Below are 26,962 nucleotides of genomic sequence, written 5' to 3' on the forward strand. Positions count from 1 at the left end.
ACATTAAAAGAGTAAAATCCCTAACATAGAGGCACGGACGAAAACGCTGTGCCCAAACTGCCCTTGAATTTTGACTTTGTATCTTATTTACTCCTAGTTTCTAGAACAGAATGAACCCAAAGTCTGCATTCAGATACCCTGAACTTTGCAAGGAGCAGGATTCAAAATCTGGATTTTAAGTTTCCATTTTGGACCAATCTCTAATTCCTAACAATGTTGGTGTCACACGGCTTCCTTTGCAGATCACAGTTATGTCCTGGCACTCAAATTCTTTCAGGGTGATAACACAAGACTTGTGCCTGAATAACGTCTGGTTTTATTAAATGCCTGTGTATGTGTGTTTCTTACTTAACTGAATATAATTAGATGGTGAATCCTATTCTTTTAGAGAAGCACAATAGGCTATTCACCAGTCCAGGGCCAAGTCCTGCTTGCCTTGCTTGTACAAAACTCCTTTGGAAATCAGTGGCCTGCAGTATTTGGTCCAAAAGTTAAATAAAGTAGTATTTTCCCCCTTGTGGATGACCACATTGTTCCCTGCATTGATCTGAGTAAAACAAACCAAAAGAATTGGGGTGGTCACACAGGGTAAGTCAAGTCTTCTAGCATTATAGATGCTTTCCCACTTAGTCCTCTGGATAGCTGTTTTTCAGATGAAATAACAGCAAGCAAAGCAGTCCTTAGTCCTATGAGTCTAGATGAATTGTGTTCCTTTGTATTTTGAGCTGTTGCATTGCATTTGAGCAAGTCACTGTGTGTTATTCTTTTCTACCCTCTTAGGGTATGTCTACACTGCAACGTAAGCACAAGGTTAATGGGACTGTAGTCATCTGACCCGGGTTAGGGAACCCTGGGCTTGACCTTACGTTAAGACTTTTCTAACCTATGTTGAAACCTAGAGCTCTGGTGTCCATATTGCAGTGCACATACCCAAGTGAAAGTAACCATATCCCAGACTCCCTAGCATCCCCTCCCATCCCCCCAAAATGTGGCTGCTCTAGCACTAGGACCATGATGCACTGTGGGAAAACTTTACTGCCCTCCCTGCACATTACCAGAAAATAGCTCACTTTGCCAAAGACTTGATCTGTTCGCTCTCCATTGCAAATCCAGGAGGCTCTCTGAATGTGTGCTTGCAGATTGGTGATCATGAGAGTTAACGCTGAGCTGCTGCCATTTACAAAGGGAGCATGGCTTCCATTTTCAATACAGTGGATTGCGGATTGCTGGGATAGAGCGTACTACGGCCATGGTCCCATGGAATTGTAGGATATGTCTTGCCAACTCCCAGGTCCTGAGTCAAGCGTGGCTGCATCTACACTGCAAAGCAACAGGGCTCAGACCCTGGGTCCTGGCTTAACTTGAGCTTGGACCCTCCAACCATCCAGGGTCCTGGGACCCTAGGTCCAAAACCTGGGTTAGCACAATTGCAGTGTAGACACAAGAGGGGGTTAGGCTTGAGTCTGGGTTCAAGCACAGACTTATATTGCAGTGTAGACATACCATTAGTGTCCAGCAGTAACACAATAGCTAAAATTGAAAGGCAATCCCCCTGTTACCATGCCTTCTTTAAAATTAATGGCTGATAGAGTTATACTGTTGTAGTATTGTGGAGAGCTACTTAAACATTCCCTGCATGAGGATATCAATCAAAGAATGAAATTTCTGAAAAGATTTCAGACATACTCTCTCGCTGCCTCACTTCATGTATTTCCCTTCAGTAAATAGGGTGTTTTGACCTTTTCTAGGTGGGGGTGACATTTGAATGAGATAGCGTTTCACTTCCTAATGGATGACTGAGCATGAGGCAGATTGGTTTGAAAAGATTCAGGTTCTATTAGCAAATGTTAAAATTCAGATTTATAATAAGGTAAAGAGCTCAGTTCAGTACCTCAGCTCTGCAGGCCGGGGCCCTAAAAGTGGGCAAGGCTGTCCCAGGATGGAACATGGACAGGGTTCCCAGGACATGGACTGATTCAGCACCTATGAATCAGGATCTTATGAAGCCCAGAGTGGATTTTAAAGCTGCCTTCCCACCCAAAGAAAAGGCGAACCTGGCACAAATTCTGCAGTAAATTCCCAAGCAAAAAGTATGTACAATGAAGTTAAGATTGAGAGTATGTGTCAGTAATTTATAGTAAAATACACTAATGTTGTAATTATTGCAAAAAAAAAAAAAAGCATGATAAATCTAGGAAATTCCAGATAAGCTTAAAAGAAATCCAAGTATGTTAAGGTTTGGAAATGCATAGGGCAACCAGACAACCTTAACTCTCCCCTGCAGTGACATCATGCATTAACCATATGTTTATATTTAAGGCTTTTTCATGTTTAAAGTTCCAGATTAGTTTAAACTGATTTGTAGAAACACAGTATTTTGCATTGTGTAGTGTTCAATCTCTACTTTAAAAGTAAGTTCTGTAATTGTGGGGAGGATATGCTGTATTTTAAAAACATGCCAAAGAGACTGAATCCCTGCTTTAAGTTCAGAGCTCAGCTTTAACTATGGAGCCATGACTTGCACCTCCATAATTTATAGCAGTGGTTTTCAAGCTGTGGGCCGCAGACCCTTGAAGATGTGCTGACCGTGTCTAAGATTTGCAAAGGAGGCCACACCTCCATTTGAAATTTGTTAGGGGTCCACAAATGAAAAATGGTTGAAAACCATTGAGTTACAAACAAGAAATTTACCCCAAATCAGCTTTGAAACTGTCTTATTTTCAAGGGTGTAGAGAAGACTTGAATCTTCATGGCCCTAACCTACATGAAGAGGCTGCAAAGATAACAGCTCTCTGATTGTTGGCTGATTGTTGTTTTTTATTACGTTTCAGACAATTTAGAAAATCTTATATTGCCGCGACCTTGTTGGTAATTAAGTGTAGGGGACAGAATATATTTTATATTTCAAAGCACCTGTCCTTTATGTAGATGTAAGCCTTTCAAACAAAAATAAGTTATCACTAAAGAATGGTGAGGTGGGGAGAGTGGAGTGAAAAATAATCTTTTTTTATTCAGTTTCAGCACATTCTTAATATCCTTTTCCTGAGCTTTCTGCATTGTGCAAATCAGATCATCACTACCACCAACCCCACCCCTTCTTAACACAGTGGTTGCCACTAATCCCTGCACACTTACCGTCTTCATTAATTAAGTTTATTGCTTATTTCTTATTCTAAATAGGGAATCAGATGTGATTAAAATGTTCAAGAAGGCCACTGTACAACTTCATCACAGCAGACACATGAAAAATGTGTAATTGTAATGATCACCACAATGGGGAGTCAAGAGGGTCATACGTTGCCAGGTGGATTATGGGAAGTGTGTTTACTTGGAAGCTGACGTGGTGGGGAACCTTATTAGGAATGAGATGTGGGGAGAGTAAAGCCAGGGAAAGTAGAGCAAGATAGGGGACTGCAGATCCTCCTAAACTAAAAGCAGAGGAGGAGTTTTCTTTCATCTCACTGGCAGGGAGCAGCACTTTCTCTCAGCTCCCCTTCCACTTTGACTGGTAGGGTGAGAGTTCCACCTCCTGATTTCATCTGCTTTTAGCCATTGGTGTTACGTTTCCCACCCACTTGTGCTGTGTATGCTTCCCCCTGGGGTAGAGCTGCCCCTTTTAAGGTCGGATAGCACTTTTTGGCTGGATTTTTAAACCATATTCCCCTTTTGGAGAAAAGCCTGACTGGGAGATGGAAAGAAAAAAAATCCAAGAGTTCCAACTCAATTGCTTCCTCCTCCACCCAGCTAGGTGACAGTGCGGGGAGTGGGAGGATTTACTCTCCTCTCACACCCACCCCCACCAAGGCAGAGGGTTCAGTCCTCCTAAATCTTGTGTGGATCTTGGGGTACATAAGAGATCCTGTGTTTCTGCACAGCTTTCCGACCAGCTTCCCTTCATCTTTAGCAGGAAACATTCTGCCCCTGGCTAGTTCCATAGGAGCAGCATGAACCCCTGATCAGATTTCCAGTGGTAAGTCTGTGAGGTTAGCAGGGGGGGCATGCCATGGAATGTGGGTGCTCTTTTAGCTGTCCTATTTCTACTTCTCAAAAACCTCACATAGACCTGAGTCATCAGAGCTCCAGTGGAGGAACTTCTGCAAGGTCCCAGGGAAGGAGATTACAGAGCTAATGTTCCCCTATTCTCTGGCTGGGTTCCATCTGTTTTGGCATCCATCTGCCTGCAGAAGCAGAGGATTGAATATGGTTCTTTATTTGGTGGACCAAGTAATCAGTACTGACAGAGCTGCATATGATACACTAGCAAAACAGCACTGAAATTTATGTTATGCAGCCAGACAAACAATTAGCATTCTTTAAACAGGGGGAATGGTGCTTTATCTAATGCTGTCAATACTGATTAGGTTTAACCTACAACTCTCAGTAGCATAATTGGTAAATTGCAAATTCTGATGCCATTTGGAGAAGCATTTCAGAACAATATGCCCAGTGGTTAAATTAATATTGTAGAGCATGGATAGAAATGGTTTCCGTAGGCTTGTCATGTAAAGTTACTCTCAAATGAAAGTTCTGTTAAGAGATATAGCCAGAAACAAATATCAGCTCTTGGATTATGGATTCCCAGATCCCTCTTTGCCTCCCCTTCTCTGTTGGTGTCTGGAGTATGACCACATGAAGCCCTGATCCTGCCGTTGCTCTGCAAATAGAGTGCCCGGGGAAGTCAATGGGAGTTCTGAGTGTTGATTGATGATGTGCTGTCCTGGAGAAAATAAATCCAGGCATAGATCAGAGCCTAAGAGTTTCTTTGTCATCCTGATGAGTGAGCCTTCTATCTCTTGGGAGTAGGGTGCACGGAGGGCTCCTTTTAGGACAATGCACAGAGATCAGTTGGAGATGAGGGATTAGGACATGGCAAGGCAAGGGTGAAGCTGGAAGATTCACTGCTACATGGGTTCACCCATCCCTCCCACGGAGGGCTGCAGTAAGAGCTGCACAGCAACTCCACAGCCGCTTGGCATACTGAAGGGAAAATACCTTTTCCGCTGCCCCAGCACTAAGATACCCAACTCACTGTTTGCAGTACGTGCTATATGGTGAAAGGCGGTCTTGGGCCTAAATTATATTTGTGAGTGTAGCATGGGTGTCTGCAAGACCTGTAAAACAGTGGTCAGTGATCAGAATATAAAATGTTCTGCATCATCATGAACTTCTGCCTCATCATGAACTTTAACATCTGCAGCAATTTGCACCTTGCCTTAAATAGTACCAATAATTGCTCTTTATTGTAAAATAGGATACAAATGATCAAAGCTGGCTTCTTAACCTCTGAATGCCACATGTCCAGCATGCCCATCTTTTACAGAGACATTTCCAATTTATGGATGAGTCCTTTCAGCATGTGTAACCATCCATTCAAAGGGCTAAATGAGTTAGACATTCCCTGCTCTGAGTCACTCACTGTAACTGGAACAGATTCATAGGCCCATATAGTAAACTAACAAAACATCTGTTGTCTCTTCGTACAGCTAATACCCATGTGGTTGCCAATGATTCAGTCAAATCTAAAGGTAAGTTATTTTCTCTTGTTCTTTCATGCTTGTTGGTATTTCTGTTCTGTGCTTTGTCTGAATGTACTCTAGAAATAAGAATCACGCTCCCAACATTCTGACAATGCATCATAAAAACTCCATATTATTTTTTCAACATTCATCTTGTTATAATATGCAAACTGCTTGGTATTTGGGGATAATCAGTGGCTCAGCATTGAATATGCAACATTTGAATGGGCAGAGGCATCATTTAGGACAGTAGTTCTCAACCTTTTCTGTACTGAGACACTGCGCCACCCATGACTTACATATAACTAACTAGGATCTAAATGGGAAGCCCTCCCCACTCCCATCTAACTAGCTAAGCAAAGCAGGGTGGTCCATAACCCCCTGACATCGATCCACAGGTTGAGAACCCCTGATTCAGGGGGTGGCTTTCAGTTCTGCAGCACCTGATGTTGACCTGCTGTGGTCTGCTGGCTGGACGATAATAGTGCTAAGTGGCCTTGTTTGTGACAGAAATGAGGATGAGGTGTACCAATGGGTCCTGTCAGTCAAGACTGGATGGGAATAAAGGCTGTGCAGAAAGCTCCACTATAAAGTTGCTGTTGAGAACGTAGTGATTTGGGGGATGGTGGCCTGAAATCAATCCCCCTTATGACAACATCTTTGTCGGTGGTTGGAGATGAGGTAGAATGAGACCTGGGATGGAGAGGCGTGGGGCATGCAGAGGGAATCCTCCCCTCCCAAGATCAGCTCCTGGCGAAAAATCTTACATAATCCTGATTTAATGTATGTATTAAATAAGAGAGAAACTCAACCTTCTGCTGGTTTTAATAGCATTTATCTGCTGGACTCCAACTGCGCCTTCAAGCCATTCAGAATAACGTGAACCACCACAGCCTGAGGATGTTACAGGGGTCAGGACAAATGAACAATAGCTCATCCGCACTCCGCAAATGGCTACAGTGTACCCAGTTTAAAATGGCTCAAGTGGAAATTCAGTCATCTGAAGCTGCATCTCAGTTTTATCCTCTATGAATGATGTAAATTGTTCCACATCCTCACTTTTGGTCTAGCAATAAAAGGGTTAAAGCTCTAAGATAAAAGCTCATTTTTGTATATATTAGTACTTTATCTATGCTTTTTAGCCTAGGACAATTGTGCAAAAGCTTAAGCAGGGCAAAGCTAAGAGCCCGATCCTGCCAATCCGTAATCACACATATATATTATTGCTCACACGAGCAGGCCCAGTGAAGTCATTGAGATTGCTCTCAAGAGTGTTTGCAGGGTCGGGCTCTATCTTTCATGCTAAACATATCTCTAATCATTGAAATATTTGATTCTGAAATGGTTCTTTATATTATTTTTGAAACAAAAACAAAACTCATTTTTCTTTAATTAACTTCTTTTTTTTTTAAAACTAGATTAGTGCATATTCACCCACGTGTGAAAGTGCTATGTTGCTATTTTGGCTGATAACCAAAAAAAAAAAAAGGGTGGTGGTGCTTTGGGATCCTTTCTACAGCTTTTTCTTTAAACTCACAGTTGGCAATACAATAAAATTTGTCACTGTAAAACAGTGATGTTACAATGAGGCTTTTTGTCATTATGTTCTGGAAAAACAGCAGCTTGGGAGGAGCATTATTACAAAGCACACTTAGAAATGAGGTTGTTAAATTGTGGCAGTTCATCTTTTTGTTTAATGTTTACCACATCTATCAAGTATGGTTTATTATTTTTTGAAAAAGTTACTTTTCAGTTCATTGATTTTGTGCTGTACTTTCCTGTGAGCTTCATGGAAACCTCTTTAGTTTTGTGAATACTTTATTTTAGTCTTATGTGAATATTTGTATACAGTGCAATTAAAAATGTACAGCCCAATTCTGCTCTTTGTCATGTCTAGGGAAGATTTACCATAAAGTTCAGTAGGAGCAGGTTTGGTCCTGAACTTTTGCATTATGATGATAACAAATTATAGCTATGGCATAAAATTGCACAGAAAGTTTGTTTAATAACAGATTAATTTTAACAGCATTAAAGGACTGATCCAAAACCCATTTAAGTCAATGGAAAGACTTTCACTGTCTTCAGTGGCTTTTGGTGAATTCCTAAAAAGACCAGAATTTATCACCTCATGTAATTTAATATTTAATTCTGTTCATTCATAAATTATATCTCTCATATTTATTACTGTAATGCACTGACTAGAATACTAATAAATAAACGTGTAAGCTGTATATTAAAATCCTATTAAAAACATGCCCTTTACTACCACTCTCAGAATTAATGTGTTTTTCCCCAGCTCCTTTGGAGGGGGAGAGAGGTCCTGAAAATAATTGCTTGAGTAAAGATTTTATTTCTTTTTCTCCTGTTAGTCTTGCAGAACCAACACAGTTAAGAGAGAGATCTAGATTGTTCCCTCATAGATTCATAGAGTTTAAGACCAGAAGGGACAAGGATATCATCTAGTCTGATCTCCTGTACATCACAAGCCATTACATTTCACCCCCCGTAACTTGTGTTTGGGTAAAGACTATCTTTACCATTGGTTCTTGTTATGCCTTTTTCCTCTATGTTAAAGAGCCCTTTAGAACCCAGGATTTTCACCCCATGATGGTACTTACGCACTGTAATCAAGTCACCTCTCAATCTTTTTTCTTTGATAAACTAAACACAATAAGCTCTTTAAATCTCTCATTATATGGCATTTTCTCCAATCCTGGACTCCTCCACCCTTTTCAACATCCTTTTAAAAATGTGGACACCAGAATTGTATGCACTATTCTAGTATCAGATTCACAATACCATATACCGAGGTAAAATCACCACCCTGTTCCTACTCACTACTTCCCTGTTCATACACCCAAGGACTGCATTAGCCCTTTTTACTGTGTCGCAGAACTGGGATATTACATTGAGTTATTTATCCACAATTATTTGCTAAATCCTTTTCAGAGTCACCGCTTTCCCGGCTAGAGTCCCCCATTCTTACATTCCTTGTTCCTAGATGTATAACTTTACATCTGGCTGTATTAAAATGCATTCCCTGTGGTACATTATCAACAGCATAGTTTATACCTTTGTAACCCCATTGGAGATAATGAGTGTAATGAGGGAGGCTTGGAAGACATCTCCTGCCCCAACTTTCATAAGGGGGAGGAACAGCAATGCCTTCCTCCAACTTTTGGCAGACTATGAAAGGGAGGGAGGGAAAGGGATTCTGAGGTGGCTTAGTGCTTAGTGCAGCCAGGCTTGGCATCCTATTTCTCCCCCCTCCCCTTTTCCTCTTGCAGGGTGCTGATCAGCTGTTACAAGCTCTAGGAGCAGGAGAACAGGGCTGCCATCTCCTCTTGCAGGATAGACAGGAACCAGCTGTGGTCTGGTACCTGAAATGGGCTCCTTAGAGTCAATCCCAGGCCACAACTGCTGTAGAGCCGGAGGGGCCTGGATGTGCAGCAATCATTCCCTCAGGGGACAAGCAGGAAGGAGCTGTGAGGGGCAGGCAGGCACCTGGGGAGGACAGCTGGAATGGGCACTAGGGGACACCTCTGAGGGGCAGGCACTATGGGCTGACATGGGTACTAGAGGGAACCTCTGGAGGGGCAGGCATTAGGGGGTGACATGAGCACTAGGGACACCTCTGGGGTGCAGACACTGGGGGTATCTTTGGGGGAGCGGTCACTGGGGGGGACCTCTGGGTTGACATGGACACTAGGAGGTAACATGGGCACTAGGGGCACCTCTGGGGGGTGGGTACTGTGGGGGCAAGATGGATGTTAGGGGACACCACTTGGGAGGCAGGAGGGTAACATAGGCACTAGCGGGCAGTTATGGAGGGACGGGCACCAGAAGTAGGGTTGCTAAGGGCTTGGTTTTCAACCGGAAAGTCCAGTTGAAGGGGAACTTCTAGGATGTCTGGTCAGAAGTACTGACTGGACACCAAAAATCTGGTTACCACCTGCAGGGATGCTGGAATGAGGTGGAAGTTGCTGCCTGCAAATGCCACTGCCAGCCTGTCCCCTGGTCCCTGCCAGCTAGGCCCTGGATACGGGGCTGGGGAGGGGTCGGGGTGGGACCATGTCATCAACCTGTGCCAGCCCCTTCTCAGCTGGGGCCGCCTCCTACCTGTATCTTCTGGGCAGGCAGGCTCTGCATCAGCTCCCAGCCCAGCTCTGGAGGTGGCAGGTGAGTCCCGGGGAAGGGAGAGTGAACAAGCGACTAGCAGGGAGGAGCTGTTTTAAGAAATTTGGAAGTTGGGAACCGAAACCAGGAGACAGCTGTGAAGTGAGAAGCACTAGGGGGGAAAGAGTCTAAGGGGTAGCTCTCGGTGGAACTGGGAAAGGAAGATGATGATGGCAGGATATAGAGGAGGGTGAGTGATGGGGTGAAAGAGATTGAGGTGAGTTTGGGGAAGTGATGCGGTGGGCAAGCATGAGGGGGATCTTGAAAAAGAGACTGGGTGTGATTTGGGGAATGAGTGTCTCAGAAGCAAGAGGAGAGAGAGGTGGCTTAGAAGAGGAGGAGGAGGACACATGGTGGGAGTTTGTGTGAAACAGGTGAGTAAGAAGATTTCATACAGAGACAAATCTGTAGGGGAGAGAAGAGACAAAGTAGGTAGCAGAGTGGGAGAGTTGAAACTCAGCACCTAGAGCTTGCTACCACACAGGACAGGAACAATCAAAGGCAGCACCAGAGGAAGATCGGTAGCAGCAGAGCAAAGTAAACTGTGAGAGGAGGGCATCTTTGTTTTTTTGTTTAAAGGAAGGTGAGTGGAAGGCACTTGTGTTGGAACTCTTTCAGGGGGTTGCAGTGCAGGGGGGGATTTCCTGACCAGGGGGGAGGGGAAGTGTCTCTGTCCCTCCCCCTGCAACCTTTTGGAGATAATTACTCCACTGCACAGGTGTGACTGAGGGCAGAATGTAGGTTGTATTACTGGTGATCATGGGCAAGATAGAAAGGTTCTCAGTTTGACTTAGATTCCCTGCTGAGTTTGTGATTTGGACAGCTAGGAAAAACCCTACAAGTTTACTTGGAAAGGGAATATATTTGATTTGGAGTCATTGAAAGACAACCATTGAGCTCCACAGTGTTACTTGTACAGAGTTACCTTCCAGAGCAGAACCACATTCGCTCAATCATTATCATTTCTATTGTGCGGTAAGTGTAGGCAGCACTGTGCATAACCTGCCCCAGAGGCCTAACCACCCAGAGTTACAGTACAGAACAAAGTAATGCCAAATGTGCTGGTGGACAGTCCATAACATTAGAAATGGGCCAGAGCTGCAGAGTTTGCATTCAGATTCACATCCAGACTCTTCCAAAGTTTGGGGGAGTTTGGATACAGTTTTGGCTCAGCACCCTAGAAAGATAAGATCTGAATGTCAATATCTTAAGGCTTTGGTATTGGTCCATTTTTAACTATAATCAAAATGCATCATGGAACAAATGGGTCTTTTTGAAGCAGGGAAGTGAGGACTGAATATATTAATTGGGAAGCTATATTCATTCCAGCATAAGGGACAGCTTGGAAGAAGGCATAAAATCAAAATGAACAAATAACCCCAAAGGGGTTGACAGAAGTGACAGATTATTCGGGATATTTTTAATAATGCCAGCTAATACTGATAGTTCATACATTTGACTTGGCTAGAGGCATGCTTTAACATGTAGTGTATACAAGGTGCAATTTTTTAGTGTAATATAAATCTCTGGAAACAATGTAGGCAGCCTTACGGAGAAGAGAATGATCTACTTTAATTGTGTTTAAAGAGTTTAAAATATATCTTTAGGCTACTTGAGGGTAATATGCTCAAGCGAGTCATTCATATTATCTCTGAAATAGCTTGGAGTAGCAAATTTTTGTATTTTGCAGACAGATTAGGAAGTAAATAGCATTTGGTGTTCAATAAAAATGCTACCAAATAACACAAACTAATCTTCTTGCTCTGTTATGCTCCCAGAATTCGTATCTCTTTGTACGTGTGTCAAGAAGAGTCAGTTTGGATTGTTGTGGTCTCTCTTCTGAGTACTCTTAAAGAGCTGGAGCGTAGAAATAGCATTTGGTCATATGTTGTGATAAGCTTCTTAAATCACTGGCTGTTACCACAGCTGACGTAGTAAAAGAATCAAGTTATTTTGCACTGAACTGTGAAATTTTCAAACACAAGACAAGGCACTTGGGATCAAATGACTGTTAAAAACCACAATGTAGGCAGCACAACTGGCAAATTACATAACACTGTGTCCTGCATGGCAAGGTTATCGGATGCACTGAACACCCTGAGTTACTTAATTTTCTGCACAAGTGTCTTTAAACACCTCACAGTTTTATTCACATCAAAAAATACACTTCAGCTAAAATGGTGTTTCAGCTGATTTTAATTTATACTCTGACAGTGTATCTGGCCCATTCAGTGACATCTGATTACAGACTTGTCACTGGTTATAAATCCTAACCAGGGGCCATAGTATGTCATCATTTTTTCAGTTCTGCTTAAAACGTGATGATGCAATATGGCCTGATGTGCCAGGGGAGTGATAAACCTGTTGTGGGGCCAAATGCTTCTCTAAACTACAGCCTGTGCAGCCCCATTAAAGTTGAGGTCACAAGAGCCCAGCGATTGCAGTTCTTCCAGGCCCTTTTTCAGGATGTGCCAGGATGGGGCAGGAAGGCTATTTTCACTTTGCTCTTCCATTGTGCACCCCCATAAAGTCCCAAGAAATCTGACCCACAGTAGTGGGCTCTCCAGTTAGGCTGGGATTGTCAAAGGGGCCAAAGGGCATTCCATACCCAACCCCCATTGACTTTCCCTTAAACCCCTTTAAAAATCCCAGCTTTGGTGAACAGAGTGGATCTTCAACTTGGTGTTAGGCCTAAAACCAGGTTAGGACACTGTCAAGAAGGGGCACTGAACAATTTGTATAGTGGAGGTGCTGAGAGCCATGGAACCAATCTGTAAAGTAAACCCTGTCTCTGATGGAAACCACGTCAAGCCAGGGGGTGCGCCTGCTAGTTCTGGCACCTATGCTGTCAAGATTATGGCCCACAATGTCACGTGTTTAGAATGTGGGGGACAGGTCCTTGCTTAGGTGGAGAGGTTGTGTGTGCATGTTTAGGAGGAAAGAATGTGGGGAGACACTACTTCCAGCTACAGTGATATACATCTAGAATTACTCTGTTCACTTCTGGTGAAAGAGTTTGGATCTGAAAAAGGATGTAAGATGGAAGCAGAGGGAGATGAGATGGGCAAGGTGTATGATTGGCTGGTGTTGGCTGGGAGAGACAGTGGTGATGTGCAAAGTTAAGAGAAAAGAGTTCTGACATTATCCTAGGCTGAAGAGCGCCTGGTGCTCCCCCAGTTCCAGCTGCAGCTGCTGCTCCCTCTTCTGGTTGCTTCTGGGAGGTTAGAGGCTGGTGTCAGAAATGCATTTGGTCAGGTGGTGCGGGACCAAGTGGGAGGAAGGAAGGTCTGCAGGAACCGACTAGCTCTAAGGGGCTCAGTTCCAGTGCAGTAGGAACCAGGATGTGGGGAAAAAGTGCGTAGTATTTTTTCAGCAGTGAATAAGCCATATTTATTGCCCTCTATGTACCAAATAGTAAAGACAAAAATACTATTTTCGTAAGTGGCTGGTTTTTCACTCACTGCTAAGGAAACTTAACATAAAAAAAAATCTGTGATCCAAATGATGGAAAATTACTCAATTCATTGCCAATATTTTGCTGCATTTGATAAATGTTACTAATATACTAATTCACTATTGAGCGATCTGTGAGCTGCACCGGCTAACATTACACTCTGGTATTGTATTTAACCAGTTGCCCATCAAACCTGACAAACCATGACTGTCAGCTGGGAAGCTCTGAGTTTGATGGACGTAGTGTAACTCTAGGTCAGTGTTGTCTATGTATAATTCGGTAGCAGGGCAAACACAAACGGTTAGGCTGTTTGATATTTTAGATCCTTTCAAAAAGGTACAACAGCGTGTCTGTAAAGTTTTACAAGCACAGTAAAAATGTGGTAGGTAGGTCTTTCTTTGGGCAGGTTTGCTTTTCTGACAGCTCTATGGCTTTCCTGTGAAATCAAATTACCGGCAGTCAGGTTCTTTACAAAAGCTTTTCCGAACCTGAGAATTTTTGCCTCATAGGAAAATGTCAATAAAGCTGACTATAAATAACCCATATTTAAAAAATCGTTATTATTAATTGAAAACTTTACCCGTGTTAGGCTGCTGGACTCGAGGAAATTATGTATAAATGCTGACAAAGGGTTAGATCTTCAGCTGGTGTAAATCAATGAAGCTCCCCAGATTTACACCAGCTGTGGATCTGGCCCAGTACTTTTAGCTTGTGAGGGATAAGGACTGTCACAGTGAGGATGTGATGTAGGCAAATGATATCAGCATATATAGGTTCTAGTATTAGCCTATAATAGATGTGCATTATATTGAATGCTGTTTAACAAATGCTGCCATGCCTAGTCTTCCTTATGCAGATGTGTTTGTTAAAGCCGAGACTGTGCCATTAAGGAACAGGACAGTGCTGGGGATGATGCAGTGCTCCTAAGGGCATAGGATCAGCCCTGCCAACATTAGGAAGGGGTAGTATGCCCCCATGCATCCTGCCTCCTTCACTTCCTCTGTGCACCACACCTTACATGGCCCTGCCTCTTCCTTATTCCCTGGGGGGGTGGGGAGTATCCCTGGATGGCCAGCAGTCTTGAGCTAAGAACATGGGATCTATAACTAAACCTGGCTACTGAATAGGAGTGCAGTGGGAGCCAATTGTGGCTGGCCCTGTGTGGGTGTATGAGATGGAGGACAAAGCAGAGGGGAAACCCCTTTCCTCCAGAGCACCCACGCTGGAGCCAAGTACCCACACAAAGGGGTGGGGTTGGCCAGTGCTATGGTGCACACTTACAGGTGTAGGTGGGAGACAAAGCCAGGCCTGTGCCCCCACATGTGCCCATGTTAGCACTTGGTGCCTGCCACTGCAGAGAATGTGCTTTGAAACTTTCAGGAGGTGTGCGAAGAGCCATTGCTGGGTACATTGCTCTCAGCAGCCCCCAGCCATTAGGTGACCAGGCTGCTGAGCCGCTGAACTTTCTAGGACTGTCTTTATCTGTACTAAATACTGTATCACTTAATCCAAGCACTTCTTAGGGATTTTCAAAGCACTTTTAGAAAGTGCTCTGGGGGCAGTTACATTGTTATGCTAGCTGATTTCCTAGTGACAGCTTTCAAACTTTGTAACATTCTTCTTCTCGTCCTTCCTTCCTGTGCCCGTCCACATCTCTGCTCCAGCAAACACTATAGCTCTCTGGACCCTGATCAGAACCTTATACCTCAGACCTATTGCTAATGATTGGTTATGATCCAGTGAGAGTTGTACAAACCTAGAGCAAAAACCTGCTCCAAGAGTTCTATAAATCTTCAGTGATTTGAACCCCAGAGCTTAAGAAGAGCAACTTCTATCTGACAGTTCCCATCCCCAAACCTTTTCGGCAACAATCTTTTTAGCTATAATATTTTTTAACATTCCGGTCAAAAGTGAATTGCGTCTGATTTACCTAATAGATACTAATTTGCACATTCATTATATTAAGGTATGCTTAATTGATCTGTATTGTCCAATTATTCATTCGATTCGCCCATCTACATACTGAACAAACAGCCCCAGTGGGTAATTATTCTGTTCCTTTTGAATCACAGGACAGCTACTGATTTTCCCCATTTGTGATGCTGAGATCAAACGTTAAGCTGCTGAAGATGCTTTGCTTCAAATGAGGACATTAGGAGTAGGGAATTTAATAAAATTGCCTGAAGTGTCACAAAGCTGAGTGGAATGATGTGGCTGGGAAACTAAATTCACAGCAACACAACATGGCTCTGTTTGGTCCCAAGCTAATCCTCTGTTTACCATGTTACGCCTCGGGCCCAACTGTGGCTGAGTGCTGGTTAGAATATACAGTGAAACCCCGCTATAATGCGATGTTTGAGGTCCAAAACCTTCCATTGCGCTAAATGCGGGGTTTCAAGCCAGTCAGTTTGTCAGTGGTCCCCAGTGCGGTGCATTGATGTGCGCCGCATAGTGCTCCTAGTGCCCAGCAGGGGAGAGGAGCCACGGCCCCCCGCCTGCCAGGGACAGAGAGCACCAGTGTCCACGGCCTCGGAGTTCTCTGTCCCCGGCAGGCAGGGAGCCGCGGCTCCTCTGGAAGTGGGAAAGAAGCCGGAGCCCCGCACCTGCTGGGGACAGAGAGCACCAGCGCCCGCAGCCCCGGAGTTCTCTGTCCCTGGCAGGTGCAGGGCTGCAGCTTCTCTCCCCTGCCATGGTGCTGGGGACCACTGGTACAGTACTGTATTATGCCTTAAAGGGGAGCCAACCTATTATCGCGTTATATGCGATTTCGTGTTATGGCGGGGCACGTTATTGTGAGGTTTGACTGTACCTGGAGCCAGTGCCCCTCTGCCCCCTGTTTATGCGCCAGACACAACTGGACTCATTGTACCAGCACTCTAAAAGCAGGGTGCGGTGGAAAAGGCAGGGAGACCCTGGCTTTGCCCTCCCCTGTCCCTCATAGCTGCATGGCAAAGAAGGGGCCAACATCTGTATCCTTGTGAAGAGTGGTGCCATTCTTGTGCCTCACAGGATCTCTGGAAGCTTCGTGTTTGCTTGCGATACAATAGTTCCTGGAGATCCATGTGAGGTGGGGCACTGCCAGTAGTTCCAGCTAGAGCCTTAGTGGAATTGTTAATTTTTAGAGTTTCTAGCCAGTTGTTAGTTTTTGGAGGAGGGCAGGTAATGTTTCAAACAACAGGTAAGGTTCCAACGTAGGTTTGTTTAACGTAACCACAATATCGTTCCAAAGACTTGAGATGAAAGCATCAGAAAGAAAGACACCTGGGTTAGCCAACATTGTGCCATTTTTGCAGGTAAGTATTGCTCCTTGTAAGGAAATGGCATTTGAAGTTGCTGGGAGTCCTAATGTAGCTCTGGATCAGATTGATGTTCATAGGCCCATGTACTTCATGTCATTGCCTTACACAATGGGCTGTGGACCTCTGCATGGGAATGCTCAAAGCACTGGGGGCCATACTTTTTAGCTTTGGTTCCATCAAAGGGAAAATTCCAGTGACAGAGGAGAAACAGGAGCATGCTGAACTGGTAGCAGCTCTCCAGGAACAGTGTGTCCAGTCCTGCAATCCTTCTTTGGGCAAAACTCCTTTATGAAGGCAACAGGTTGTTTTGCCTGAGTAAGGACTGCAAGATTTAGGCCTTTGCACACTTGTGCTGATTTTACCACGCCCTCAGGGTGCTTACTTTACAGCTTTATAGAAGCTTTATAATTGCTTTATAGAAGCAATTACCCTCTGTCACCTAGAATGTACCTGCTAGCAAATGAAGATGCTCTGACTGTGATCTGTGTTCCCTGAGTGCCCTCTGAAAAGGAAAGCAATGATTTTGACTCTAATTTTTATTTTGTTGTTTAAGGGGATGGGTTGGTGATTTCCAGGGGAAAAACTGACTAAAGGGAAGATTAAATCAGCTGAGCTCCTCACTTCTCTGTGCAGATTTCAGCAGGTGAAAACTGTAAGGTTTGCACAGTTCTGACCTCCAGAGAAGGATTTGGCAAGCACTGAGCCTGACAGTGACTCACTCCCCTCAGTAATGGAAAGTTTTGGAGACTAGGGACTGACCTTTCACAAAGCTTTGATCTTGGGATGTTTACATTCCTATTAACCCTTGCACACTGTGTAACAGAGGGGCTAGCAGGCTCGGTTCTCTGTGTTAAGACATGTTGCTTGCTCTCTTTATTCAAAGCTTTGGCTTGAAAGGGATACAGCTGCTGATACAAACAGCAGAGAAGAGCCAAAACTGGAACCTCCAATCCAAAACCCTTTGAATTTTAATGGGTTTCATATTTGACTCTCCAGATCCAATTTATCCCTGTGGTTTTTGGTTACAGGCTGGATCTAAAATTGGAGGGAGTCTATTTTTTGGTTCCCATTTGGATGCAGAGAACAGCTGAGCTTGTGAAATTTCCACTATTCAAAAGTAACTCACAAGATTCTGCTAGCATGATATTTGAAACCTAGTGCTGTTTAAACTTAATACTTCTAAACTGATAACATTTAATCTGAACCTTATTTTCAGTCCACTATGGACCTGGATCCTACACAGCCTCCTTGGTCCACCCATATTAATATCAATAAGGTATTAATGGTACTCACAATACTGCTGTCATAAGAAAAAAATTGCCATTGAAGCATATTGATTTTCCAGTGAAAATTTAAGTCTCATGGGTGGGAGAGCTGGATAGCTTACAGGATTATATAATATACTGGAGAGCATGCATGAACCACTGCTGCTTACTGGAGAGAATGTCAAGCCACATGTGTATGATGATGCTTCCTTTTGGCTGGATCTCAGGGGATAAAAGCCCTAAAATTACAAACAGATAATCAAGAGTCTCCTTTTGAACAACTGGTCTGACCTCTGCTTTTGGAGCAATTGGCTGGGAATGGAGGGAAGCAGAGTGTGAAAGCAGAGTTGTTCCCCCTTCCCAATCCTTTTAGGAAGATGGAGATTTCATCTCAAAATTGTGCTAACATTTAAATCGTCACCATTAGGTTTCAAAGTTAACTATTGCATTGCTGATAAAAGCATACAAGAAAAAAAGGATGATTATCATTTTCAAAGCTGCACAATTTAAGGGGAGGGGTTGAGACTGGAAGGGTATTGTCATTTTTTTGACCCCTGGTTTGGATTAAAAGTTAATAGGAGTACAGAGGTCAGTTGACCTGAAACTGACTAGCAACTAATTTGGTAAAAACAGATAAAAGCTAATAATGTCAGTTCTTACTATTTCAACAGAAGCTCCTCTTATTAAAAGTTATAGCTAGATATCTAGTTGCAAGACTTACCTTGCCAGAAAAAACTCTTATTGGCTGATCATTCTCTGAAGGCATGACCTTGTAGCTAGCAGCTTGTGGCCATCTATGAAGTAATCATCCCCTAGATATCACATGGAATGGAGCGTGGGAAAGGTAAGCTTGCTGACATCTCATGGGGAAAGGGCAAACAAGTGGGAGATTGTTTTCCTCTAGTTAGGGCACAAAGGGAAGTTAGATATTCAATTTTCATGAAAAAAACAGCGGGAGTTGGGCATCTAATTCCCCCATATGCTTCTGTAAGTGCAATATCCCATCTGTAGGTGCACTAATCTAAAATGGGTGATCTTTAAAGTATTGCACAAAGATAAACATAGTTCCAGCATGGACAGGATTTTCAAGGCCGAAAGGAAATTTCAAGTCTTTTAATTGGTTCTGTGCCTCAGTGTGGATAAGTGACAGAACTTCCGAAAAGCTCCGAGGGCCAATACAAGTGTCCAAATAGTCTGAATGGCAAAGCACACTTTTTTGCACTCAAGGGACATGAAATTACAGCAGAAGTGTTTGGCATTTTAGAACAACTTTTAATTAAAGCAATGAAACATGGCACCCACCGCAGATTCAAGTGGTCTCCCCTTTGTATTCTGAACAGTAGCTGTAATTTCAGCTACTTTAAGACCACTTATAATAAACAAGAATCAGAAAGCAATCAAGCCTAGAGTACCACAGAAATCAGATTAATACAATCAACCTGGCAGCAGGGAGATTTATTTTTTGTGCTGCTTCTTGATAGACAAAAATAGGGGACAGAAATGCCGAGTAGGTCCCATATGTCGTATTGCTTCTTGTTTCACACCAGTAAATGTTTTGGAAGCAATGTTCGGTAGCTTCAGCTATTACAGACAAACCTTAGATGAATGTGCCTGTCAAAAGCTAAATGAAATCCGATATCACTTTACTTATGTTTTTTTTCCCCATTCTAAATGAAATTATGGGGAATTAAATTTCTGAAGCATGACCACTGCACAAGGAATTATTCAGGGAAGCTCTGGCCACCTGCATGAGATTCTTTCCCCCTAGCTTGTTTGTTCATTTTCTCTGTTACTAATTAGGTTTCTGACTTAAACTTAGTTTGCAGATGATGGATTTTAAAGATTATTGTAAAGGACAGGACATCGAGGTCAATCTTTTGAGCTGGCAGTGGAGTAAGTTTCAGAATGCTTATGCTTTATGATATCCTGGGAAAAGGAAGGGCTGCCATGTCTGCTAAGCTGACATTCTTGTTAGGGATTTAAAAAAAACAACAAACAAACCCCACAGTATGCAGCAAATAACATTGACAGAACAATTATGGATGATAAAAGTATTATAATCCATTTACAGCAGTGACCACTATATGTGAGCCACTTTGTAAACATTCAAGAAAGGATTTCAAAGGGTTTTAATGGTATAACTATTTCACTGAAAAATCACACCCCTAACTGACATACTAATACCAGTGCAAATTCTTCCTGTGCATAGACCCAGCCTTTACTTTGTGCATTGCTCCGCTGAGACTTCTAGGAGAGGGAGGGGCTACTCAGGCCTGGTCTATACAGAGTTTTTGGACTGGTATAACTATAATTTAGGGGTGTGATTTTTTTTTAAACCAAAATAGTTAAATCAGTGCAAACCCAAGTGTGGATACAGTTATATGCATATAAAACTGCCTTTTACTGAGGATGCTTATTCTCTTTCCCATTGTGGTGGTGTACTCTGTTTTATCTAACCACCAAGGTGAGTGTACCTTTGCGATAGCTAGTTCCTTATACCAAGAATCACAGCAATATTCTAGCCAAAGGACCAGTCACTTACCCCAAGTCAATTTCACCTTCGATCTCACACTGAAGACAATGCTTGTTGACAATCCTATAATAAACTATGCAAAGATTTATTAAGTTAAAAAAAAAAGAAAGTTATTTACAAGATTAAAGTGGTAAACATGATGGGGTGTACCAGCCTCAGCTGCCCCTTGCTGGAGGCATTTCAGAAAGGAGCAAAGGAGTTGAGTCCTCCAAGCAGCCAAGAGAGGCTGCATGGGGAGCAGTCAATTGGAGAAAGGCTGCTTCCTGCAGCCTATCAGGGTTCAGGAGGGCCATATAAAAGGAGCTGCAAAGCTAGCAACAGCTGGTTCTTTGCTGGAGTCACAGGAGTGCAGATAGTGCTCCTGGGTGGTCCAAGGGAGCTGTAATATCATGGACAGGGGCTGTGGGAACAAGAAGGAGATTTTGGCTGGGTGCTGGGACTGAGTACAAGACTTCAGCCCTATGATAAGGGTGATGTATATGTGAGTGAAGGTGCTGTGGCTTTGGGGAAGTGGCCCAAGGAACTGTAGTAGCATTGTGAGTGGTCAAAAGAACACAATGGCATGTGACTGTTATTCATAGGGTCCCTGGGCTGGGACCTGAAGTAGTGGGTGGGTCTGGATCTCTCCCACTGGCTGCAGGTGAAGTGGATCTACTTCCTGAGAATGGAGTTGAACCTAACCCCAGAGAGGGGACTGAAGCTCCTGAAGAGGGTCAGCAATTTACTGAATATTGAACTAAGCTATGTCTCTGGAAGGGGAACTGAAGTGCTTAATGGCTCAGCTAGAGAGCTGAGACCAGAAGGACCCAGAGAGGGTGAAAGCATTGCCTCCAGGGAGGAAGCCCTGGGAGTATGGCTTGATTCCAGGGCTGGGACTGTGTGAAGACTGAAACTGCTTGAAGAAAGGTATTGTCACAGACCTCTGTTGGACTGTTTACTCTGGAAGGGATCTGCTTTGGTTGTGTTTCACATGGACTGTGTGTGAGTCAGCCAGAGGGCTGAGTTAGCAGAACTGCTGATGGGGGTCACCATAAATTGTGAGAGGTGTAGCTGTACACCTGAACAAGGGGGTGCTCACTTGAGGTGAGTGCCACCCTGTTACATGATAGATACACAAATAAGTTACTCTTAAATTTCAAAAAGTAAATGAAGCTTCTATAATCTTCAGGCTCTACATCTTCTTTAGGGCTGGCCCAGGCTAAGCAGCTGGGATCTTATGCTTAGAAACAATTTGTCCCCCAGGGTCCAAGTGGCATAGAGATAATCAGTTTCTTCTTGTTAGAGGTTTTATTCTCCTCTTCCCACATGCTTTTGGCTGCAAAGCTCAGCTGATGGGAGGAGTCCCTTGCATGACTCCTCTTCATGGGGAGGAGGCAGAATAACAAGTCTCACGGTCACAAAGGCTCGCAATACAACCTCTCTAATGCTATCTTACAACATGGGATATAGATGTTAGGGGTGAGATCAATGTATACAGTGGCTCACAAGCATTTAATGAACTCTATATACCTAAAAAAATTCTTATAATTCTAATATCCATATTAACAATACTAACACCTCAGCAAGCAAGACTTCTGAACATTGACAAATACATAGTTTGAAGTTGAGATATGGGGATCTTGGCATGTGCTGGCACCTGGCCTGGCAGAATCACAGGTGAGTCCTGAAACAAGAGGCCAGGTTCCAGGGAGATGGTGCTAGGCCCAGTGTTCTGGAAGAGAAATAGGGAACTGACAAGGAGCCCACAAGAGATGGGGAGCCCAAGCCTGGGGAGGGGCAAAAGATGCTTTGGTAGTCTTTAATTCTGTATGTGGTTTTGTGTTCTGCTGAGGGGCCTGGGGACAAGCCGGCTTCTCCTGGAAAGAAGAGTGTGATTCTTGTTTGATGGGGCAGGACTTTACTGCAGGTCTAGTGGGGAGCTGGGTGAAGGGTCTCTGCAGAGACCAGATGGGAAAAGCCAGCTTGGGGCCTGATCAGTTACAGCTGGACTTAGGTACCCTGAAAGGGGACTTGACTTGGCCAGCCAAGTCAATGAACCAGACCCCCACAGGATCTGAACAGCCATTGGGAGAAGACAGTCAAGAGAGGCCCAGCATCCCCACATCTAGTCATGAGATATGTTGGCTGTAGAGTCATTTGTATGCATGTGGGGCTTGCTCTGGGGTAGGACCCTACAAAGACAGTATAAAACTCATTTATATCTTCTTCTCCTTTAGCTGGGTTGTACTGCATTAATTACACGGGTATAGCTAAAGTGATATGACTTTCTAGTGTAGACAAATCCTAGTATGACCAAGAGTTGCAGAACCTGGCCATTAATGATTGATCTCCTGAACCCACTTTATAATCACCATCTTCAGAAATCTCTCATACCCTGGATGCTATTAAATTGGTGCATTAAGGCACTAAAGAATACAGCTTTTTACTAGGTGCCAACAGTATGGCTTCTTGCTTCCCTTTTCACAGCTCCAAGTCACTCAGACAAACAGCCAAGATAGATCTTGCTTTCCCAATTGTTTTGCTCCTTTAGGCAATGGCAGTGGGATGTGATAGAACAGAACAGGTTCAGCAGATCACTGTGAACAAGACCTCTGCAGTCCATACCATATGCTATGGCAGAGTTGTTTCAGGCAATGTTATAACAACATGTAATATCTGGAGGAGGCACTGCTCCTGCATTGTGAACTTGTGATGGGGCATCTGGAATTCATCAAGGCCATTTTGTCAGCACCGTGTACTCTAACAGAAATAGAGAACAGTGGACCACATCTGTGAAGACTGGTGGCTGATCCGAATTTCCCCATCATTGAACCTGGAATTTGGGACCCATCTCTAATAAAGAGGGGGGGATGTATTTGTCATGACTAATTTTAAGACTTCATGTGTGGAAATAATACCAAGGGTGAAAACCCAATACTAGCTTCACATCACTTCCAATTGATTTACTAAGTGTTTTATTAATTCATCCAACACTGACAGCACAACCCAGTCATCTCAGGCCATTATTCTTCTGTAGCTTGTTGAGATTGCTTGGTGTTTAAATATGCAAAGCCTCATTTTATCATACCAGGATCAAGTGTTAGGACTCACTAATTTCAATCAGTTTCACATTTGTAGTAATTTAGCTCACTGCAGCATGTTGATTAGATTCATTGGCTAAGACAGCTGCAGAATATCCTGTGGCAGGAAAGAATTACTCTTTGCAAAGCACTCATGTTGATGGAAGAGATTATGATGGGTAATGCCAACAGTAGAATGATTTATCCCTAGAGGTTAAAACATGATTGTGGATAGCCTGGTGGGAAAGAGGGAAGGGTTTGGGGATAGTGGGTTTTTTTGTTTTTTAAATAATTGGAGTGTATTGGATTTGTTGAGTTAAAATCCCTTGTAAGTTAATGCTCAGGAACAAAAAAATTGGGAATAAAAGAAATTATATTGATGTTCAATTAAACTGATTTGTTCCCAAATTCTTTGATCTCCTTTATCATGGACAGCCCCATTTTTTTAAATGTGCATGCTTGATAGGATTTCTAAATCCTGCCTATAGATGCTTAAATTGACCCTTAGGCACTGAAAGTGCCATTTTATGAGAGTCACTCTGAATTCCAGGACTTAGATGTGCCCTTTGAAAAATAGGCTCAATATGTGATAACTTGAAATGAACAATCTTTTTTTCCATTTGGGTAAGAATTCATTGACAAAGGTACCATAGTTGCATGGATTTGAGTAACTATTGGCAGCCTAGGTGAGATGTCTTGTAGCTGACTCACATGGCTGAATTAGAAGAGCAGAAATAGGGCTTATTCCTGCCTCTGCTCTAAATTCTCTGTGACCTGAGGCACATCATCTGTGTTCCAATTTTTTCATCTGTAAAATGAAGATAATGAACTTTCTGTAGTGCAGGGAGGAGGGGGAGTTCCCACTGGTACTAAATGGCTTAACTCAGTGGTGCCCTGGCATCCTGGCCAGCAGTTGAGCATCAGCCAAAATGCTGCCACTGGGTTAACTAAAGCTGGCTAAGGTATCTGGTTGCGCCTGGATGGTGGCTCAGGCCCAACTGAAGATGCAGCCCAGTTGAGGGTAGTGAACATAAAGGAGGAAGCCCAGATGAGACAGTGGCTGCAGGGAAACAGTTTGGCAGTCTCTGGTTTCCAAAGTGTGAAGGAAGGGCCTAGAGGCAGAATTGCAGTAGCCCAGGAAAGGGCTGTAGGAAAGGGCTTGAAGGAAGATGAATGTAGCAAGGAGTCTGAGGGAGCAGACATTAGTTGTTTGTCACAAGGTCCCTGTACTGGAAACTAGAAGAGAGAGGATCTGGATTCCCCTACTGGCCATTGGAAAAAAGTGGTGCAGAAACACCCTTCTACAAGGAGAAGGACAATTAAGTTTGGAACTAGTAATCACTGGACAAAGCCTTATGAGATGCCATTCTGCATAAGAAAAGGAGGATGACTGTGTTGCTGCAGGAAGGGGTGGAAGGATTGGAGGAGTGAGCCTGGGAAGGGGTGAAGTTATGGGTGCTTGAATTTAGTTTATTGGATGCCATGTTTATTCCAGAAGGGGAGAAACTCTACAGTGCTCTGGCCAGAATGCTGAATCCTGAAGAGACCACTGCAGAGCAACAGTCAGCAGGGAGTGTTAGATGAGGAAAGGGGTGCTATGTAATGCCTAGCTATGAGGGGGCATGCCAATGGTGAGTCAGCTCTTTTCTACTTATCCCTCATAGTGGTTTTGTGGGGCTAATTGTCATTTTTGCAAAGCACACTGACTGCTCCAAAAAGGAATGCCCTGCAGAAATATACAATAAGTATTGGCCCTTGGGCAGTGCAGTAGATGTTCAAAACTCTCTATAGTCATGATCCCTTCATTCACACTCTAGTAATCAAGCAGGAAAACGTAAAACTTTAACTAATTCATTTAAACTGGAATGTTTTGGTGAGTGAACTGGTAATGGGCTTGCTGAATGCCCTTGTGTTGGGTATAATGTCCACCCCGCCCAAAATCTCTCTGCTGTGGCACATGACAGAGTTTAGTCTCTTCAGGACTTTGAGATAAATATAAATAGAGTTAAATCTCTAATAGGAAAGACACAAAATCACTAAAGGAAGACATTTACCGGTACTAAATTGATATATAGGCATATATAACAGTTAACTTAACCCTTGAAACAGTTGTGAATACTGTCAATAACTGTTGCATGTGGTACACGAAATGAGCCCATGTGCAATACAGGATCTGTAGGAAAATTACAGGAACTTCCATGTTCCCTCACAGCCATCAGTGAAGATGGATGCGTGTTCTGCCTCAGTTTCTATATAGTTTATAGAAGTTTATATATTTTTTTTATTTCAGTGCATATTTCTGCTGCTGATATTCAGTTATCTCTGAACAGTGAGGGAGAGCAAACCGCTGTTGAGACTCTGTTTAGTTTCTAAGCAATGGGATACGCAGGGGCTTAGGGGACCCTGCTGCAGTTGCTCCCCACCCTCACAGCCCTGGGAAGTGGGGGCTGAAGGACCTCTGGATGTACAGGCAGAGCACATGCAGGGTGAGGGGCATAGTTGCTGTGGGAGTTGGGTGTGTGCATAATTTATAGCTGGGCTGGGGAATGGTTAGATGTGGGGGAAACACATTATTAGAAACTTGTGGGCTGGAGGGGTGAAGCTGGAAGCTTTTACTGTGTAACTTGATTTCTGGGAGTCTTCCACTGAATGCCAAAATCACCTTATGCTAAATTTGGGAGAGATGGCAACACACACTGGGATGGGCCAGGGGAGTTTAAATATATCAATGCAGACCCAAAACACTTTTTTTTTTAATACATTGAGTTGTGGGGTCTGACTTATGGTTTTTCTTGGAAGGGAGGAAGGGTTGGCAGTTCTGCTGGAGTAAGATACTACTGAAATTGAATAAAGATAGCAGAATCTGGAACAAAGATGTTACTATGATCTAGGATATGTTTTTCAGGCTATATGGGAGTAAATGGTGTCATGTTTTTTTTTATTTGTTTTTTTTTTTGGGCAAAACAAACTTTACTCAAATGCTTTAAATTAATGTAGCCGACAAGATTAGTAAATCTTGTGGTGGTTTTTTTTTTTTGTAACAAATTTTCCAAGCCTACAGCATTATCAAGTACATACCTGCTCAGCCAGCAAACTTTTCCAGGTCAAATCCAGTTTCTACCTCCTCTTTAGCAGATGAACTTGGGCCTTGACATTTTATTATGAGGCAAGGACAGATTAGCTCAACAAACATCAAAACTCAAAACACTTGCAAACTTCCATTGAGTAGCAATTCTGAAGCAATTAAAATCTAAAATAGTCACTTTGTGCTCAATGCCAAAATACTTGCAGAACATTAAATTGTCGAAAGCAAGGTTTGCTGGTTCATTTCTGTAATGGCTTCAATAAAGCAGGATAAATGAAAGAAAACAACCTCCCCTTTTGACTTTTGGAAACATTAATTTTCCTTCCTGCCTCTTGTTTGTTCATGTCCCTTCCACATGAACTCCTGGAGGCTGTAAGGCCTGCACTGGAACTTTACCAGAAGCTTCATGCAGCTCACTTGGGAGAGAAGCTGTGGGCTGGATATTAGCAACTGTCTTTCCTACTCTAGCGCTTAGAGAGACAAAAAAAATTGTACTCTTCTGTGATCCTGTAGAGCAGTGGTGGGTAGCCTGTGGCCTGTCAGAACAAGCCCCTGGCAGGTCACCAGGCCACTTG

The 26,962-nt window shown here is 43.3% G+C and overlaps 1 protein-coding gene across 5 annotated transcripts in view; it reads left to right on the forward strand.

The window, feature by feature from the left end:
- The window catches only part of UNC79 (unc-79 subunit of NALCN channel complex), a 153,237-nt gene extending 145,475 nt beyond the window's left edge, over positions 1–7,762 (forward strand). For all 5 annotated transcript variants that reach the window (XM_075065657.1, XM_075065656.1, XM_032772580.2 and 2 more), the window contains 2 exons: positions 5,484–5,525; positions 6,348–7,762. In XM_075065657.1, the coding sequence (XP_074921758.1) occupies positions 5,484–5,525; positions 6,348–6,548 (243 nt within the window). In that variant the 3' untranslated portion in view covers positions 6,549–7,762. The remainder of the gene's footprint in view (positions 1–5,483; positions 5,526–6,347) is intronic.
- The last annotated feature ends 19,200 nt before the right edge of the window (positions 7,763–26,962 follow it).

This window comes from Chelonoidis abingdonii, chromosome 4 (assembly GCF_003597395.2).
Source record: "Chelonoidis abingdonii isolate Lonesome George chromosome 4, CheloAbing_2.0, whole genome shotgun sequence".
Taxonomy (NCBI): Eukaryota; Metazoa; Chordata; order Testudines; family Testudinidae; genus Chelonoidis; species Chelonoidis abingdonii.